Genomic DNA, 20,574 nt, shown 5'->3' on the forward strand with positions numbered 1-20,574 from the left:
GTTGTAACCTTTCTTTGACCTGCTTTCTTTCCTTCTCCCACTCCGCTCTGGTCTCCCAGCGTTTCTAAAAAACCTTCACACTTTTTTTGACTATCTCCTGCTTACTTTTGGCATTGACAGGGGTTGTGCCAGGCTATTTTAGCAGTGTTTTAAAAACAAACCGAAGCCCATGAACAGCTACATTCTTCTGACTGTGATGACAAAATGCTTTAATTTCTTCCAACCCCCAAATGAAACCCAGAAGGCGTACTAATTAAACAGCTCTGCCCCAAACAGATTCTTCTTACAGCAATGCTTCCCTCGGGTGAACTCAACCACCAAGGTCATTACAAATTAGGAAGGATACTTTATTAGTTAAACAATTCCTGCCTGACAACTGCTGCAATATTTAAGGCGCTTAGAGTCCGAAAGTGGCTTGGATGACAGCAGAGAGCCACTTGTTCCTACTGCTGCATCTTAAAATACTGCAAGCATTTATGCTCCACCTCTGAGCTCTAAGCATAAGGACCCGAACTAGTTTCACCAGGTCTTCTTGCATAGGACAATATCAGTTGGTATGAGCTTTCTGCCCAAGCAGGGCTGGGTGCTCAGGAGATGGGTGTTTGGCATAGCCAATGCAGGACTGAGCTGGTGGTAGTTTGATTGCAAACTCACCTTCAGCACGCTCTGCTCTCTGCCTCATGGTTGCTCTTCCCACAAGGTTTGGGTTCAGCTATCTTTGTCCCCCCAGCTTCCATGCTCCCCAGGCTCTTGGAGCCGTTGCTTATCAGTTGGGTAGCGAGTTCCCAGAGGACTCCCAGGTCTCCCAGGGGACTTACACAGTCTAGAAACAACAGCAATAGGCACAAAAAACCTGTACCAGGATCACACCTCATGGAAATAAATATAGCTCACTGCCTCGGGGCAAGCGGGTGTCTCTGTCCTGCCCCAGAGACTTCAGTTTGTGGGGCTAGGGAGGGCTCCAGGACCCAGATCACCTGAGCAAAGACACAAAGATGCCCGCTGTGCTTGGCATAAGCACAGGGACCTCTGTACCCTCTGTGCACACAGATGTGCCCTTGACACAAGTGCCTGAGGAGTGGCAGAAGCCCTGTCCCCAACTTTCTCTCAACAACAAATGCACATTTTCCCATGTGCTACTAAATTATTTAGGAGGCCAAGACTCACAGGGAGTTTTAGGCATTTTTTGAAGCTTTTACTCTGTTTCTTGGTGAAAGTCACTTCTGAAAATGCCACCTAAGTGCTTTCAAGAAGTCCCCTCCTTGGCATATTTGTTCTGCCAAGAGTTCGTAAATGAGGCTGTGCTAACACTGCTGACAGCAAAACTTGGACTATTAAATAACACTTCTTAAAGATCCCAAAGTGTTTTACAAACATGAATTAATTAAGCTGCAGATCAACGCTGAGAATTATCTAAGGAGGTCAAGGATGTGAAGAAAGGAATGAACCAACAATGAGAACCCAGGAGTCCTTACCCTCCCTATTTCCACTTACCCACCACACCAGCTTTAACTGCCAGGCAAACCAGAATAAAATTCCACCAGGATGAAGTTAGCTCAGTCTCTCTTGGTAAGCCCTGTCTTGGAAGCCCAGCAAGAGCTAAGAAATCTGCAGAACATGGAGCAGACAGCACCACAACTATTTTTAGGGGAGGAAAGAAGTTTTGTAATGACATGTGGCTATTAGGAACTCCAAAAAAGAGTGATTAGTCTGCTAGTCGTACCTGTCAAAAGCAGCTGTCCCAGATGTGTGGGAAGCTGGCGGACAAGCCTTATAGGTAAACTGCTGTGACACCAGTGTGAAACAGAGGGGCCATGGGACCTGGATGAGCCCCTGCTTACCCCTTCCCATTGGCACACGGAGTTCTGCCAGACCTCAGCAAGAGGCAACTTCCCATCTCCAAAGAAGTCAGTGGAAATAAGACCAGGCAGCTGAGGTCACAGATGCTGGGGTTGGTGCAAAGGCCACAACCTCCAGAAGCACCGGCCATGGCTTCTCGTCCCTGGTGTCAGACAGGTTTCCCCAGTGGGCTCTGCAGGGATCAAGCACTGGAGAGGCCAGACTGGGGTAGCCAGGTACCGAGCCAGGTACAGATGGGTTTCTCTATCTGTGAGGAGACAGCTGGGATGCCAGGATTCCTCTGCACAGCTTTGGACCATCTCCATTTATAAAGCCTGTGGATATTCTGAGACTGTTAACTTGGCTCTGGGGACTCCAAGAAAAGAGGGAGAAGTGAAATCATTTTACAGAGGAAAGCTGGCTGCACAGGGTAAAGATTTAAAGAGCACAACAACTTGATCTTCAGAGGAGCCAGGATCAATACTCTGGAAGAACATCTGATTCCCCACAGTGAGATGACACTCTTACAAACTCATCTGGAAGCTGGCTGTTAGTTAAGGACACGAAGGCTGGTGCTGGCACACCAAGGAGATAGACAGGAGAATGCAGTGGATGTTACCACCTGTAAAGCCAGGGCTCGAATTCCCTCTGTTAAAACACTCTCACAGCAGCTAAACCTCCTCACCGCAGGGTCCTGGAGAAAGGCACTTGGCACAGCAGGTGCCACATCAGCCACAAAAGATGGGCTCGCTTGTCCACTTGTGGCCAGACCCACCACTTTGCCACCACACTGCATGTCATCTGTTTTAAATTCTCATCTCTTTCAGAGAAGAGCTGGCTGTAGCCAGGACACCTGCACACATCACTAGCCATGACTGAACATCTCTCCTTCTCCTCATGTGCACAAAACATTTAGTTCAGTGTTTAGAGTCCCTTCAAACCTAACAAAGCAAGCAGAAGACAGATAGCTTAATAACACCAGAGGAGCAGAGACTGTTTCCATCCCATTTATATGGTGCCTGGGATATGGTACCTATTGGTTTAAGGCCAGCAATAAGTGATTGAGCCTCTCCTGAACTCACAGTTTAAACTTCTTCATCAACAACATGCAACTTGCCTCTGAAGAAAGTTGGCAAAAGGAGGCGACAACATTCATACCAGCACAGAGGGCTGCTGCTGGCCATTGGGAGTGCAAGGAGACATTAGAATTCATTGTGACCCATAGCGCAGTATTGCTGGGTGCTGCTCACTCCACAGCTGGGGTGCGGAGGAAAGCAGCCATGTTAATGTGTGTGACCCGTCTCCACTGCTGAACCCTTGTGCAATGAGGGTCCATGGCAGACACAGTGCTTGCTCAATGAGGAAACTTGTCCTGAGCCAAGCTGATGACAGCCGTGAGACCTTGGATGGTGTTAGACTAAGGTTTTGATGGAAATAGAAAAGTGTGAAGCATACGAGACATTCTCCTCCACAGCTCTTGCGCCCAGTCCCAAACAGACTGCCATGCTACTGTATTTTCTATGCCCTCTCAGCACAGGGAAGACTCACATTTCCAGTGGTGTCTGGCTGAAGGAACTTTTTAAAAAATCACTCAGAAGACTCCAGACTGACACAAGGGTTTTTAGTTCCTGGCCAAAAACCCTGCCTAATACAGTGGATTAGTAGAGTATATAAAACCGTTGGTGGTATATAAATAAAAATTACCATCTTGAGAGATTGCTTTCTTGGATCAGTTCTGAAAAGCTTGAAACTGAAAAAGCTCCACTAAACAATAGATGACTGGGGATGAGAATTACATGGGCTCAGAAAGGACAATGCATTTACAGCCATTCAGCTCATGGCTGGATGAAGCCCAGACAGAAAGTCTAGTAAAGGATCTGTACGGGAGAGGTCATCATCCTTTATGAGTGGCCCTCATGTCTGGGTTGGAAAAGGGGTTTCACCAACTCACAGAGGCACATGCATCACCTTGCTGTCAGTTGAGACAAGGATCCCAAGTGTTCTCACAAATTAAAAACAGTGCTTGCTCATTTACAGGAGAGATGACGTAGTGGTCATGGGACAGGCTCTGATGATCCAGGAGTGCAACAAGACAGGCAGCATGGACTTTGTGTAGGACTCAGGCAGGAGTTGGGACCTCCTTTACTTGGTTTCAGGGACTTTTGCAAATAAAACCCAAATCTCAGAAAAGATGTGAGCTTTGGGAAACAAATGAACCTCTGCAGAGCTTCTGGACTTGTCTGGAATATGGTGGTAAAGTGCCCACAGACAGCAAACCCCCTTCCCACCACTCCCCACTCCTGCCCAGGAGCAAACTGAGCCTTCTTACTCATACAGAAACAGAGTCAGGAATCCAACACCTCAGACATTCTACCCAAAAGGCTTGGAGTACCCTTAAGCACCTTGCTAGAGAGAGCAACTTTGCCAACATCATTGCACAGAAGGACAGGGGACAGTGATAAGGCACAAAGAGACCTGCTGTGGTTTGGTACCTCCATTAGGGGCATGCAGGTCATCCTTACCTTGGGCATCCTGCGCAGATTGGGAGAGAGCTTGAGGGAGGTAACATGGCCTCGTTCATCTCCAATGATGATAACAGGGTAGACTGGGTTAAACTGGATATGGGTTATTTTATTTTTCTTCTTGGCCACCACTAGCTGGGTGCAGAGAGCTTTATACTTATTAACGCTCAGATCAAACACATGGGCCTGGGAAAAAAGAGACAAAGGACACAAAAGGGATTAATCAGGCAAGAACTTCCCTCAGTGGCAGAACGATGGCTGGAGAAATCAGAGAGAAAAGATCCCATGGAAAGGCATCTTCAGAACACAATTACCATCTGCAGTCAGGGCCTTTGTCCTCTTTTAAGTAACCAGTGTGCAGAAGCTGCCTGCTGATTTTGAGGGACCGTCCCCCTCCTGCAGGGACTCATGGAGTGAGGACCAGTTCCCTGCTGTGGCCGCAAGCTCTTTCCAAGACCCTTGGCAAGGCACCAGCTGATCTGGACTGGAGAAGGCTCAGAGCCAACATTGCTAACCTCACAGGTTGTAATCCTCCTCTCGGTGCTGCCAGTAATAAGACACACAGGTGTTAAATCAGAGCCTAACACAGACCGATGCACAAAGCAGGGAATGTTGTCAGAAATACCTATTACCCTTTATTGCTGAGCTTTCCAACATTTCCAGCTTAATAGTAACATTAAAAACTCAAACCAGTAATTAATTGGGAAGTGATGGGAACACAGTCAGCATGATCAACGGTGTACCCTGGGGTATAGCAAGGGAAGCACAGGCAAATGCACAGCACAGGACAGCTGCTTCAGATGCTACTCCTGCACACACGTCCTTCCCCCACAGCATTGAGAGAAGTGCCAGGTAAAGACTGGCCAAACGGGAAAGGTGAGGAGGGAGAGAGACAGACCCAAGGCCCTGCTCGGGTGGGATTCCCGCTGGCACGGACCTCAGCCCTGTGGCACAGATACAGCAGTGACACAGACCTGCCACATCACCAACTACATGATAATGCACGTTTCATCATGGCTCCAGAGGCAACAGTGGTAGTTACTTGAGAGAACATGTTAACTTAACCATTATCTCCCAATTATTGCAATTAGCTGCTGTCATTGTTACAGCCTGCAAAGGCTAATAAAACATGACGTCCCTCTCTTTCCTGGTGCTGAAGCGAACAGTCTCCAGCATGCTGGACTCCCATCATGAATCCACCCTGGAGATTTTCTTTTCCCTTTTCTGTCTTCAGAAAAACTAAGGAAGTAAATATTTTATGCTAAGAAGTATAGTGCGAATATGGGGGAAATTAGGACTGAACTACTTGTATATCTCCTGCCAGCTGTGTCTGGTTTACTAGCACTTAGGAGACAGATGAGATATAGTATTTCAACATTGTGGCATGCTCACAGTTTGAATCTAGGAATTATCTGAAATCTAACAGTGTTACCCTAAAAAAGCTTGTTCCAAACAGCATGGAAGGTTTTGTATCAAATCAGTACATTCCCATCACACACCAATGAGTTGGTGAATTTTATCTAAATCCATGTATATCAAAGAGCTGGGTGATCTGCAAGCACATGTCCCAGGCAGTCTCATGTGTCACTGTATCTTTGTAGGGCTCAACATCTAGCAATTTGTAATGTCCTTGGCCTGGACAGGAGAACCACGCGAAGGTTTTACAGATGTATAAAACAAGATGAGGAAGGCTCCCTCCAGTCTGAAGTAAAATAAGACTTTTCCAGATGGAAAAGGGCTTAGAAAGTAGTCAGGGTTCTCAGATATATTTTGAAGAAATCCATGACAGTTTATAATACAAGAAGGGAATTCAAAACATCAGCGACAGATGAGGATCTGCAGTTTGGAGAGCCCTTCCCCAGTCAGAGGAAGCATAGATGGAAAAAAAAAGATTTCATCTTTATCTCCTCAAAATATCAGATGCCAGCATTAAATTCTGAATCTAGACCTGACATTTGACATCCCACAGTCCAGCCAAGGTAATCCCAATTTCCTGCCTCTAGGCATAAATAAAGGTGACTGTACTGGCTGATACTTTATGCCTGCTGCCTTACTATCTCTGAAAAGAAACAAGGTCTCTTTCAAGCATATCTGCCTCCCATGACCCATGCTCACTGAAGATTTAATTGCTTGCCTTCATAGAATACATTTTTATTAATTTAAGGGCATGATTCACCACCCCCACCCCCCAATGGCGCAAGCTCAGTGCTTAGTAACCTAAGAGCCTGGGAAATGTCCACTGCTTGAGTAGCACCAATTAATCTAGAAAAAAAAAAGCAATATGAAATTAGTGGTCAGGTTTCTTTTTGGCAGCTAGGTCTGCACCGCTGTCCTATAAGCCTGTCAACGTATCACACCTGCACACCCTACGCAGCACTGCAGTGGAGGAAGATGGCACGTCCGAAGGCTCAGTATTGGGAGTGCTGAGCAATGCAAATTACTCTGGGTGAGGCTGTTTTTCAGAAATGCCACTGACAGCCCAGACAAGCACAATGCCTGGGACAAGAACTCGAAACAATCAGCAATGTGGAGAAGGTCAAAAGCAAACAAGTTTATGAATGTTCCTACTATAAAGCTCCTCTTTTATGAGCTTCTAAACAAATGGGCTTGTTTTCCTTTGCCAAGGGAATCATGGAAAAGAACAAACTATTTCAGTTCTTCAGCTGGAAACACCAGCCTCATATCAGCTGTCAGACGCTCCAGATGGAGGGGCGTGCCATGGGCATTAGGAAGGACTTCAGAGGCTTTGATTTAGAGGCTTACAGGCATTCTCCGGAGAGAGGAAAATGGGGTCAGACCAGCACTGTTATCAGTGCTTTGAGAGTAACCTAAAGGGCCACAGTGCTTCCCACAACACCTGAGGCAGTTTAACTGTGCTGTAAAGCAGCAGAGCTACATGTGACCAGCACCATCTGCAGATCTGCCTCGGGCTTGGGACAGGGCTTTCTGTCCAAAAAATAGGAGACTGAAAACCTGCAGCTCTCCCTTGAGGTTCCTAGTCCCATGAGCTGCCCTACTGGCTCAGGTCCTGGGATTAAGTATTATGGAGTAGGATCTAGTTGTATTTCCCACCCCAGAGACTCACCAACAGCACACAGCCTCACCCATCCCACCACCCCTGGTGGCCCCTATCCCTTCAGACTATAGGTCACTACTTACACTCAAAGACAGCCTCTAAGGACTTGCAAGATGAGCCCTCTCTTAGTATATGACCCACAGATGTGCAACCATGACCCACAGAAGTGCCACCCAACCCCACATGTGGCTCAAGTATCAGACTCATGGGGAGCCAGGATGACCAGAGCCAGAGCTACATCCAAACCCTCTCCATGGAAGGCAGGTGCCTCCATAGGGCACCCTTCTTCTCATGGCAGGCACTCATCCAGCAGCACCTAGATGAGAGCTGCCACACAAACAGTCACGCAGCTGGTGCAAATTGGCATTTTTGATGAGGGCTGATATTTGTATAACTTTCCACGTGTGGTGGACAAGCATATTTCCATATTCACTAACGTACAACGTGCCATGTCATCATCCTGGGCTTCTGTAGCTCACAGGGCAGGCCTGCTCCCACCCACCTGGCCCTGATGCCTCCCTCAGTACCAGAGTATCACCCAGACTTTTAATTCCAGCAACACAGCAAGGAAGTGATGCTTGTCAGAATGTCACAATTTACAGTTTAACTAATCATTGGGAAACAGAGTAACTTGCTCTGGGTCCTTAAAGTAGGAAGTGTAACTTTGAAGGGAAGTCAGCATACAGCAACACGGCCATGCAGTGCCCTATGCTGGGACACCAGCTTGAGTTTTAGTGGTGCTGAGAACTATTGAAGGAACAAAGAGCATGTCAAAGCAGTATCCTTGTCAGAGCTTACAAACCAGTGAGGGTCCTCCTGTTAATAGCCCCTTCTTTCCTGACATCTCTGCATGCCATTTCTTCTCACGCTGCCTAGACTGGTCCCAGCACTTCCTTCCCTGCAGGTGCTGAGACCTGGGGCCACAACACTCACTGACCCATACTCATCCAGGAGCAGTTTAGAAACTACAGAGTGGACATTTCAAACCTCTGATTTTCAGCCCTCAAAAAGTGTTTCCACTATGGTGCATGTCACCAGAGAGGGAGCTGGAGCCTCCTGACAATAAACACTTTTATCAGATACCTTCTGCAGACCCTGCAGAAGCAAATCAGGGACCTGCAGGGTCTGCAGCCCTGCTGCTTGCAGGCCATGACAGACACCTTAATTTGTTCTGCTAATAATCATTCAGATAATGGGAAAGGGCATTTCAGTTCTTCTGTTACAGAGTCCTTAGGAACAATATAAAAACATAATCCGGGAGTGCAGCACAGACCGGGATCCCCCTGGCTGGAGAGCAGCTCTATGGAAAGGGACCTGGGGGTCCTGGCGGACAGAAAGCTCAACATGAGCGAACAGTGTGCTGCTGCGGCCAAGAAGGCCAACAGGATGCTGGGTTGCATCAAAAAGGGCATCACCAGCAGAGATAAAGAAGTCATTATCCCGCTCTACTCAGCTCTTGTCAGGCCACACCTGGAGTACTGTGTCCAGTTCTGGTCCCCACTATGCAAAAAGGATGTGGCCAGGCTGGAAGGGGTCCAGAGAAGGGCCACCAAGATGATCAGAGGACTGGGAAGCTGCCATACAAGGATAGGCTGGGAGAGCTGGGTTTGTTCAGCCTTGAGAAAAGGAGGCTTAGAGGGCATCTCATCACCATGTACCAGTACTTAAGGGGTAGCTACAAAGAAGATGGAGACTCCCCTTTCACAAGGAGTCATGTGGAGAGGGCAAGGGGGAACGGACACAAATTACTCTTGGGGAGATTCTGGTTGGACACCAGAGGAAAATTTTTCACAGTGAGGACAGTCACCATTGGAATAATCTCCCCAGGGAAGTGGTTGACTTGGCCACGTTGGACACCTTCAAGAGTCGTCTGGACAGGGTGCTGGGCCATCTTGTCTAGACTGTGCTGTTCCTAGAGAGGTTGGACTAAATGATCCCTGAGGTCCCTTCCAACCTGGGATTCTGTGGTTTTGTGATAATATGTGGTCATTTCCTTAGAGGGACATAAATCAGAACCAAGATAAGAAACCTGGGGAGTGGTACAGAGAGACATAAAAGAAACCGGAAAATGTCTGAAATAGGAAAGTGCAAGAACACACCTCTGCTTCCCCCTGCTTAGCTGCAGATCCCCAGGGAGAATAAAGCATGGGGTAGCAACCGACGACTCCAACAGCTATTTTATTTTTGGTCCCTGTAAACCTGAGTGCCCACCCCAAGGAGGTGCAGGAGGGCACATACCACCCTTCAAATGAAGCCCAAGCTGTTGAGCTAAGCAGTTCCTTGTGGCGTGGGGATTTATGAACTGTCATCAATAACCAGCAAAAGAAATCTAGACTTACACCAAAGTGCTAGACAGTCTGATGGTAGACATGCCAGACAGATGCTCAAAGTAAATTTCTCCTTGATGCATATTTTGTATATATTATAGTATATAATTTAATTGAAATAATTAATTACTTACAACAGTTGATGCTACTTTGATGTATATTGACACTGAGAGACAGTAACTCTGGTAAGTCAGGAGCCCCTGAAAAGGACCACTGAATTTAAGCAGATGCCCAGTTATCTGAGATGGGATCAGGTGAATCCTGCGGTCTCTGTCTGATGCTTTTTGTTCAACAAGAACATTTTTAACTTACCATGAGGGTAACAACAGATCCTCCATGCTTGATGTACAGGTAATTATGGATCTAACTCCGCTGTGTTACAGCTGCAGAAAATATTTGACATAAATGAGCTGCTTTGACGCCTGACTCTCAAACAGCCAGAGAAGAAATCCAGCTCAGTTGCATCCAGACCAACAGCTCCTATGAATCATGCAAACATATTCCACCTCCCAAAGTCCAGTGGTTTCCCACTGAAGCTCCACTCAGCTGCTCTGTAAGCACAGCACAGTGCATGTCCAAGGCTGTTACTGTAGCTCCAGCACCAAGACACATTCAGAGTTTTGAACATTTACCGCCACTTGCTCTGCAAACTGCACCTAGAGCCTGAAAGTCAGCCCAGGCTCTCATCTGTTCAATAGCTCTGAGGTGTCTTGGACCCCTCAGTCCCTATACTCTGCTGTCACCCCCTGCCCTGCAGCACAGCAGCCTGGCAGGTCCCAGGAGGGAAATGCTGTGGGGTCTGGGAGACAGCTGGACCATCCAAACAGTACCGCCCGAAAGCAACCAATTTCTCTGCCAGCAAAACAAACTATTTGACTTTTGTAGCCCATGAAGAAGGAAGCTGAAGAGCTACTTTGACCTGCCCTGCCTTTATTGCATGCCTCAGACATATGATGAGGCTGCAGTGGCTGCAGCCTTTGCTGCCTTTTTCTTACAGACTTACAAGCCTTCATTCCCTGGCAATGTTAGCATGCTCAAAAACAACCTGTCGGCAACCAGAACCAAGGCTGGGGGGAAATATATATGTGTGTAAGAACAAGGCAGATGTACCTGGTAACTTGGCAACAAAGGAAAAAATCAGTGCAAGAGCAAAAGGTGAGGGATAATTTAATATCATGCTGCCCTTTATCAGTTGACATCTCTTTCACTGTTTGGCTTTCACCATCCTTGTGACAGATTTACCTCATTTTCTTGACTGAATCATGATACCTCATCCATTTGTAAACTCCATAGATGATTTGTTTCAAACTCTCAGGTAATATATTTAACAAGTGGGCAGGCCACCCCCAGCCCCTGTCTAGCACCAAGACAGCTACTGGAGCATCCTAAAGGCACTGGCCAGGCAGGGCAGCCCCAGCCTGCATCAAAGCCAAGCTGCCATGCAGTGGAGGCCTTACTTTGCATAATTTCTGTACTTCCACTGCAGCCAGAACAGCCTCCAGTACAGTTAATGTTCCCTAGGAGGACATTTTTGAGATACAAATAAGGGTTGTAAGATAGTCTTTGGTCCCTCTGACAGCCTGGGTAGTCGAGGGCTTGTCAGGAGGAAAGGAGACCAAACTCAGAAAATATTCATTGCCTCCCTGCTTCTGTGATGATAACACAGGAATGCTAGTCCTCAGCTGCCCCAATACCAGCACCAGACAGACCCTAAAATTCACATGCTTTCACAGCACTTTCATGTTACTGGCAAAAGGACGGACCCCAGCTTTGTTACAGGTATGTTCAGGGGTAGCTTTGAGCTCAGGAGGATGAGTAGGCATCTGTGAAAACTCCTTTATGGGCTGAGCCAAGTGGGCTTTGCCAGCCGGGAGGTGGCTGCACTTCCCAGGGTACAGGAGAGGGCTAAGCACATCCCTCTGCCCTGCAGCATCCCAACCCACTGCTCCACAGCACGTCACACAGCAGGGAAGAGAACATCTGCATCCCCTGGCTTAACTGCAGGAGCTGCTTCACTGTAGAGCTGCACCTCCCATCTTTTCTTCATTCAGTAAGAACTGGGTCGTTCCCAATTTGACATGGTAGGAAAACAGCATCAGCCTCATCTGATTCGACTTGGCTCCTACAAGTCGGTAAGAAATCACAGCCTCAGCATGTAGAAGAGCTGCTGTTCATTCTGACAGGCAGAGGACCATTTGGCCTCTCTGGAAATCCTGTTACATTGTTTTACAAGAAAGAGCTTGTTTATCGGAGCTACCTTCCTTGTCAGTCACCACTTCTGCCAGCCCGACTCTGCTCTGAGAGTCTCCATCACTGGGATAATCTCCTTCATGTCTCAGTCCTGCACACTTCTGAATGAAGTTATCTGGTGCTAAATAGCTAATACATCGTACCCCTGAACTGGTTGTACTTCAGTTTGGTCTAAGACGATTCTTTCATTTTGCCTTTCTTTTTCTTTAAACATTAATAGCATGCTTTGGAATGAATCACAAAGCCTCCTTCTGCTTTTCACTTTTGTACTAGATTTAATGTTACTTTCCAAATGACTTCTGAAAGGTGAAAGTCAAAGAGGAAACTAATATGTGCTGGACTCGTGCAATAGCTAGGCTGATGATAGCAGCCAGTAGATCTGCGCTATGCTGCAATCCCTCTGCAACAGCAGAGATGACCCTTCCTTAGAGACCAGCATCCAGAGTCCAGCCTGAGCCCCAGCCATGCTCGTGGGGTGACTCTCCCCTGCGTCTCCCAGGGTTTGACGCAGCAGCACAGTGTTAGCAGGAGCACAGCAGCACAGGCAGTCCTCAGCCCCAGCCTATCTTACAGTCCTGCTGCTTCCCCAGTTAGCGCTCATTTCATATTGCATATTTGGTTTGTGTCTTTATAGAATTTCATCTCACTGATTGCAAATTGCTGCTGAGGTTGTTGAGCTCATTTACAATTTCAGTTCTGGCACCAAAGCACTAGTAAGTCCTATCCACTCTGCCCCTCCACAATTACCGCTGAGTTTCAGTGCCAGCACCAGACCCTGAAGCATCCCTAGTTGCACTGCATACTCTGCTGATGATTTCTGTTGTGCCATATCCACCTTCTTACCCACCTTTTAGTTTGCTTATGAGCTTGTGCCAACAGTTTTCCTGAAGTCAGTCCATAAGCACATATTACCTCTCCTTCCTCTGATCTACCAGGCCTGTTTCTCTCAAGGACAGTATTAGAGCAGTTCTATGTGATATGGCCTTACTAAAACCTTACTAGACTGGCTGTTCTTTTTCTTCCAGTGCTTACAAATACACCATTCAAGGATTTGTCCCAGGGCCTTTCTGGATAGTGTATTTAGCCTGCCTAATCTCTCCTGCACAGTCATGCTCCTGAATACCAGGCAGAGAGTCCTCCAGTCGTCTGACACTTCCCTACTCTGCCATCCTATCCCAAATACCTGTTGAAGGACGGGGGAGTGTTTCAACCAGTCCCCTATGTGCCCCAGGGAAAACCCCCCAAGGCTCTGCTATGTGAATACATTCCACCTGTGCCAGTCCCCCTGCACTCCCTCTACTGTGACCCACAGCCCAGCCCCTGCTCTCAGGCTGAAACTACCTCCTCACAGTCTAGGACCAAGCTCCATCTCTTCATGTGTTGGCAGGGTCCTAGCTATGCCCCGCCACGGAGAGTCAGCACTGGAGGCTGGGGCATGGCTGAAGGCAGGCAGTTGCACAAGCAAGGACAGCATTGAGCCTGAGAAGAGAAGCAGTCACTGCTGTCTGCCACCTGCAGCCTGTGGCAGGCCAGCAAAGCTGTTCATAAGGCACGTATCGAACTGTCACAGTTTGGAGACTGGCATTTAAAATGAACCAGCACAGATTTCAGGTAATTATGATATGCCAAGCAATGAACATCAAGGTTCAGGAGCTGCTGTCTCTGTACAGCAGGACAGGGAAGACAGCTGGAAGCTCCCAGTGGCCCTAATGCCAGTTGTCCCCACTTGCAAACTGAAACCTAAGTGAGGGGCTGTTCTTAGCAGTGGATGATAACAGAGAGCAGAGAGGCACCTAGGAGCAGCTTTCCAAACTCTCACAAGTACTCCTGACGGGCTCTGTGCCCCCAGTAGGTTTTTGCGCAAAGTTGAACAGGTGACTCAATGAAATCTTTGGAGATGCTGCCCAAGTCACTTTTCACTCACATATGCCCACGCAAGCAGAAAAAGGCAAACATGGTTCCTGTGTGGCTGAACGAACTAGTTAATCTCAGCAGGTGAGTTTGTTAAAATGCTGTATTTCATAACCTGAAAGAGCAATAACTCTAGTAATGAAAAACTGGCCTGTGTAAGAAATTTCCTGCAAAGCCACTGACAAAAGGGGTTTACATTTATCAGTTTGACTTCACATTGAAACCAACTACCGGGCTAACAAAGTCACTTCACCTGCTACTCAGTAGCTAAGGGATGTGAGTGAGCAGCAGTATTCTGAGGCACCTGATGCACATCTTGAGGCTCAGAGCACACTAGATCATCCTATGATGGGATTGGAGCTGCAGCAGGGTAGAGGTGAGGGCTCAGAGTCTGCAGGGACAAACCAAAGTTTTCCAGGCCAGCTTTATTCCTTAAAAGCAGTTGCTAGGGGTGAGAAATGCCAGTGCACGAAGAGCTCCATGGCTGGGGGAGGAGAAGGGAGGACAGCCTGACTAGTAGAGTGGAGGCAGCATTAATTCCATGGACTCTGCCCATCTAACTCATTGAGATTTGACATGCCACCAGCCCTTGTTTTAAAGCAGACATAAGACTGCCCAGCAGTCCACATCAGTCTCAAAGATTTGGCAGGCAATAAGAAAGATCCTTTTAGGTTTTGTGGCAGAAGAAAATGAACAGTTTTGCCAGAAAACAACCACTTACACTGTGAATTCAATTTCAAAGCCATTTTAAGAAAGTCCCTGCCCACTTCAGCCTATTCAAAGGTCCTTCTGGGTGATGGCAAAGGGACCTGCACTCATTTAGTGTTTTCACACCCCAGCAATTGCCCTGGCCATGGTGCAGAGAGCCAGGAGGTGCCTCATCCCAGCCCTGCAACGCTAGCATTGTCCCCATAAAGCATGGACAAACCCCACGGGCTACTGCAGAATGGTAGGAGGAAAGACTGAGATGCAGAAGGGACATGTGTAGCTGTGAGAGGTTCACAGTCCTGACTCCCCTGGGCAAAAGCATTGACTGATGCTGAGAGCTCTGCCAGCACACCTCGTTCATGCCCTACAAGGAGAGGCAGGATTAGGTACAAAATACCCAGTGAAATATTTGCAAACCTGGAAGGCTTAGCAAGCCTCTTATCTGCAAAATAATTCATGCTTTTAAAGACAGATATTGTCCTTTGCTACCAGTCAATGGTAAATAGGCTGCAATTCTCTGCAAATTGCTCTATTAACACACACACATGCCAGAGCCAAACAAGTGTTTCTCTCCTAGCTGGGAAAAGATGGGTATCAAGACAGCAGGCATTTCTTGAGCATCTTATCCTGTAAGTGAGATACAACAGGAAGCTGGTTTTCAAGACTTCTCATACAAAACAGTTGTTCACTAGAATATGTTTATGTAAGCAGGAAAGGGCACGCTCACTTCCTGAGCAGCACAAAGCATTAGCTAATTTCCTGAAGGTTTGGGTTGTTTCAAGTGTTTCACATCTTGAAAGGTCAACAGCTTCAGGAATGGGGAAAAGTCCTGGAGCATATGTCTGAGCAGCTCTCTCTACAGAGTGCACACTTGGATGGCATTTATCTTGAGGCTATCAATATTTGCTAAAGACGGCTAGGACACCACGTTGTTCTTGCTGCATCACTTAGTCTTGCTGCACAGACCACAAAAACATGAAAGCAAATGGACTTGTACTTAGTGCATGCTCCCAAGCCTGTTGTAAAACCCCTGGGATCTTCCTTCTCACACAAGGACATTGCCTAGTGTCACAGTGTTAGAAGGTAATTCAGGTTGGAAGAGACCCCCAGAAGTCTCTACTCCAACCTTCTGCCCAAAGCAGGGTCAGCTCTGAGGTCAGATGCAGCTGCTCAGGGCTCTACCCAGTCTGGTCCTGAAAACCTCCATGACAGAGATGCCACAACTTCTCTGGGCAAGCTGTTTGATTACCTGACTGCCTTCACAGTGAAAGTTTTTCCTTATATCCAATCCAAATCTCTTGTTTCAACTCATTTCAGCTGTTGTGTCTCATCATGCCTTCATGCACTGCTGTGAAGATCTTGGCTCTAACTTCTTGATGGCCTCCTTGTAGGCACTGGCAGGCTTCTGCTGGATGCCTTCTCCAGGCTGTGAACAAGCCCAGCTTGACCACGACATTACAGCCATAGCATGGGGTAGCTGTGGCCCACAGCCTGGGATCCAACCACCAGGGGACACTTATGATGCGGGTGTCTGGCTTTTTCAACAGGGGTAATAATTTATGCATTAATTCAGCACAAGAAAGCATCTGCGTGCCCAGAGTGAGCCAGACTTGGAGGCTTGCAGCATTGCCCCTGTACAGCACAACCTGCCAACACCACTTACATACTTTCCTTAAATAAGGAAAAGAAGCCCAAGAAGGAAATTTCAGGTATGATTCCCACTTTTACATGTTTCAACTTTTTTTTTTCTGCTTTAAGTGTAAGTTTGGGATGGGCTTAATGCAAACTCCAAAAGACAAATCCCGCTGAATGTCACAGGGGTTGAATTCCACCCCTCCCCATTTCTCTGCCCTCTCTCCTTACAATAAGCTGACCAACATCCCCAGATTTCCTACACCCTAAATGTAGGAGTCAAGGCATCCAAATCCACCTACACATTTTTTTATTTCCAAAGCAGGCCTCTCATCCCAGTTAGCCTTTTTCTTCATGTCAGGCTTTTACCATTTACAATGTAAACTAAACTGGGTGTTCTCTAACCTCAATTTATTTCAGTGCTAATCACATCAGTATCTGCTCCCAGTTCCCTGTAGGATATGGCCTGGAGGGACCACAGAGCCGCTGCCAGCCAACTGAGCTGCAGGACTCATGTTTAGAAATAACAGATCTCTCCACCTGTCTGCTTTAGGAACCACTGCAGAGTCTTCAATGAACAGAAGTGTCTACTGAAATGCAATCACAGAGTACAACTGCAGCAGACTTAGCACACTGATTAAACCAAAGCTGAATGCTCTATAGCAACCACTCCGAGTGCATCAAGCACAGACTAACTTCCATAAAAGTAGCTGGCTGTCCAGTCCTTTTAAAATCAGGCCACTTATTTAGGCACCTAGTTATAAAATTTGGAGTTTTTTCCAGGCGGTGTTGGCATGGATGTGCACATCTCAGTGATCATTTTATTTTATTTCAATTTTTATTGCAAACCATTTATGCTCATTCTGAAATACAATGGCCATCAGGCAGAGCAGGAGACTAAGGAAATTACCCAGAACATGATAAAGAACAATAGTAGCAGTTAGTATCCACTGCAGCAGCACCAAAACATGCACACTCAGGTTATTTATAAAAAGGTGGTGCTGTCCAAAGCAGATGCCCAGCTGCCATTACACACATTTTATCATAATGACCATGATATTTACATCTTTCTTAAATTCCTACCTCCTGGATTCATGAGGATTGAGAGATTTTCAGATTCCAAAATGCTTCAATATCCAAGTCAGTCTTAGGAGTTAGGGGGCTGATACACGCATTTTGAACACATAGTATCAGCTTGAATAAGGAAATGTGTTTTTCAAAATATGCCAGGTATCCCTTTAAGACTGCAATTAGGGCCTGATTTTAAAACCACCTCCAGGCAACCTTCAAGCTTTGCAGGCATAATTATGTGTGGATGCAAAGCTAGAGGCTGTTTATGAATAGGAAGCCGTTATTGTTTTATTTTCTGGCTGCACGTCCTGTAGCTTTCTGTATCCTGTTAATGTAGATTTTTTCCAAGCATTAACGGAGACTGCCCTTTGTGAGGCACAGAGTTATTCCCAAGAAGTGCGCTCTGCTACAAAGTGGAATATGTCCAGGAATGAAAAGGCTGTAAACAACTATTTATTCCACTTCCACTGCAGATCCAGAAGGTTCTCTTCAAAACAGAAACTAAACCATGTCTCAGACGCACCCTGCTGCAATCAACACGGTTAGTGGCTAACAGAGGCCCAGGATTTCTGTCAGCATCAGTCCTGGCCAGCTCACTGCAATGCGAAAGAAGTTCTTGTCTGGACCTTTCCTGCTAGGCAGCCCAATTCTGAGCTGCTCCTGGGTGATGGCCACTCTTCTCAGAGTTTGGGATTAAAGGCATAAAGCAGAATTAGATCCTACTAGATTAGGATCTAATTAGGATTACTGAATGAGATCCAAGGTAGGATAGCCAAGGTGAGAAACACTGGATTCAGTGCTGCCAAGTCAGTCTTCTGTCTTATCTAAAGCCTCATATGAACTCCGGGCCAATGGATGTTGCAGCTAATTTGACTCTGCAACAACACAACTAGAGTCACTGCAGCAGTATCTAGGACAAACTAGGGGTAGGGTGGAGAGACCCCATTGCACAAACTCTTGCCAAGTCCATAGGAGCTTCTCTGCAGCAGGTAAAGCTCTGACAAAGAACCTGGCCCAAGGCAGTAGCACAAAGCCTCCCTAGAGATGAGTTATCACAGCAGAAACTTGACCACATAAATAAGAAACCCAAGTACACCCAGTGTTTACCCTCCATCTGCTTATGCTGCCCAGACATCTCCATCCTCTTCCCCACAGTTAGGTACCAGGATACAGCTGGGGTACACAAAGTTCCCTGCAATGGTCACCCCAGCACTCAATTGAAGCTGTGAATGTCAGCAGGACCCTTGCCAGGTTTGAGGGCACACAAACCTTCACTTGTGGAAAACAAGTCAGAGGATGTGTAACACTAAATACATTCATTTCATTCATACAGGCCCTTTATTTGGTATACAGGAAATGGGGACAGACAGTTCCGTTAATACAGGGGCCAATACTGACCCTGCGTGAGAGGGAAAAGCATCAAAACTGCTTTCTGTAGGCTGTGGCATCCTGAGTTTCCCAGGGAGAGCAGGTGCCCAAGTGAAGAGAATTCTATTGCTTATCGAGGGAGAGACAAATTCACAGCCTGAGCCAGTGTATCAGTGAAATGAATTTTTTGCTATAACGTAAAGGTTAAACTGCAATGAAGTTGCCAAGGCATCAGTTCAATGATAGAGATATATAAAGGCCATCTTTTTGCTAGCGTAATTTGCCCAAACTGCACAAACTTTCCAATTTATACCAGCAAAACATACAGCCCATGGTGGCAGAGCAATATGGTCTTACAGTACAAAACCAGTGTTGATAGATGGCTACATGCCCTGGCTACTTGCCAGGCCCAAATTAACCATCTGAGCTACTAGGATGGATGACTAGTGGCAAAAATATAACTGCCATCATCTCAATTTTAGGACTGGTCTAAGTACTTCATTACCAAATCATTACTCTTGGAGACAGCCTCACACAGCAGGAAAATGTTGATTTTATTTAATTGGAACTAAGTTCTATTGGCTGACCCTGGGCATATTACTATAATGGATTTTTTAATATCAATATAAGTATATAACCCCTTTATTCTATTGCTTCTGTACACCTTGGAGTTTCAGAACGAGTGCCTTATGTCAGCCTGTAGTAAGGGTGCTCTGATCTGGAGCATCATCTCCCCATCCTCAGGAATGCACTAGTTAATAAGCTTGCTTATTAGGCTTGTTTATGCTAGAGAATGGGGAAGCTTGGCCCCCAAGAAGCACCTGTGCTTAGAGAAGAGTGATCACATGCATTTCTGATGGGTTTGTCAAGGCTGCAGTGAGGCAGTGAGATATGAAACTGATAGCATCTGCTAAAGCCCTCCAATCTGTGATTTAACATAATCTGTTTGCATTATTGGGCTGCACTTCAGAGATTTCTGGCCTTGTTGCTTCTAGGGGTGTGGTAGACCTTAGGCGAAGAATGAGTAAGAAATGCTGCTGCCCCAGTTTCTTAATCTCTGTTGCTTTATGACTTCTGTGTCACCTGTAATCAGACTGAGCAAAAAGGAATTATTACATTTAGGGTCTTGAGCCACCAAAATGACCCTGACATCCTGAGGCAAGCAGCTCACACCTGGCTCCAGCCAACTCAGCCTGTCACTGTGGTAGATTCCTGCTGGTGGGGGATCTGCAGGTCCCTGACATGCTTGGCCAGGATTGGGCTCACCTGACCCTATGCTCAATCCTAATCTCCCTTGACTTTCTCTCAGTTCAAATCAGATCAGTGTTGCTCCCAGCCTCTCACCTTGCCATCAATGGTGACTGCAGCAAAGACTGTTGAGGAGTAAGGGGACCACGCAACATCCCCTACAGCAGAATTCAGGTCATAAATAAACATCGGACTCCTGTAAAAAAAGACCCAGGGAGAACTCATTTAGACACATGCCACTCGAAATTAAACATTGAGCTATAAACACTTTGATGCTGCAACCTGTGCTGTTCAAGACCAGCTGCAGATGTGGGAGATGGGGTATTTCTCTACATCAGATATCAGGCAGGGTCTGAGCCAAAGACAAGGCAAAGTTGAGCATCAACCCAAATGGGTAGGGATTTGTCCTGCTGCAATGAGAAGAAAGGTAGCATGTTTCTTTCTTTCTGTCTTTCTTTCTGAAAGCATTTTGAAAGCTTCCCCCCAACACACACCAGCAAGATGGTTTCCTTCTGGTTAATAATCATATCGGAAAAAGTGATTTTCCCTCTCTGGTCTTCTGAAAACAACATTGAATATTAGAGCAGTATTGGCAACAGGAAATATTTGACTGACTGATTTA

At 46.6% G+C, this 20,574-nt stretch overlaps 1 protein-coding gene across 1 annotated transcript in view; it reads right to left on the reverse strand.

Moving 5' to 3' along the window:
- Positions 1 to 20,574, reverse strand: part of DNAI1 (dynein axonemal intermediate chain 1) — a 151,848-nt gene that overhangs the window by 26,223 nt on the left and 105,051 nt on the right. Inside the window, exons 18-19 of the mRNA XM_075079030.1 lie at positions 20,049 to 20,148; positions 4,362 to 4,547 (exon numbers count right to left, since the gene is read on the reverse strand). Of these exons, the coding sequence (XP_074935131.1) occupies positions 4,362 to 4,547; positions 20,049 to 20,148 (286 nt within the window). The remainder of the gene's footprint in view (positions 1 to 4,361; positions 4,548 to 20,048; positions 20,149 to 20,574) is intronic.

The sequence above is a fragment of the Phalacrocorax aristotelis genome, chromosome Z, assembly GCF_949628215.1.
Source record: "Phalacrocorax aristotelis chromosome Z, bGulAri2.1, whole genome shotgun sequence".
NCBI lineage: Eukaryota > Metazoa > Chordata > Aves > Suliformes > Phalacrocoracidae > Phalacrocorax > Phalacrocorax aristotelis.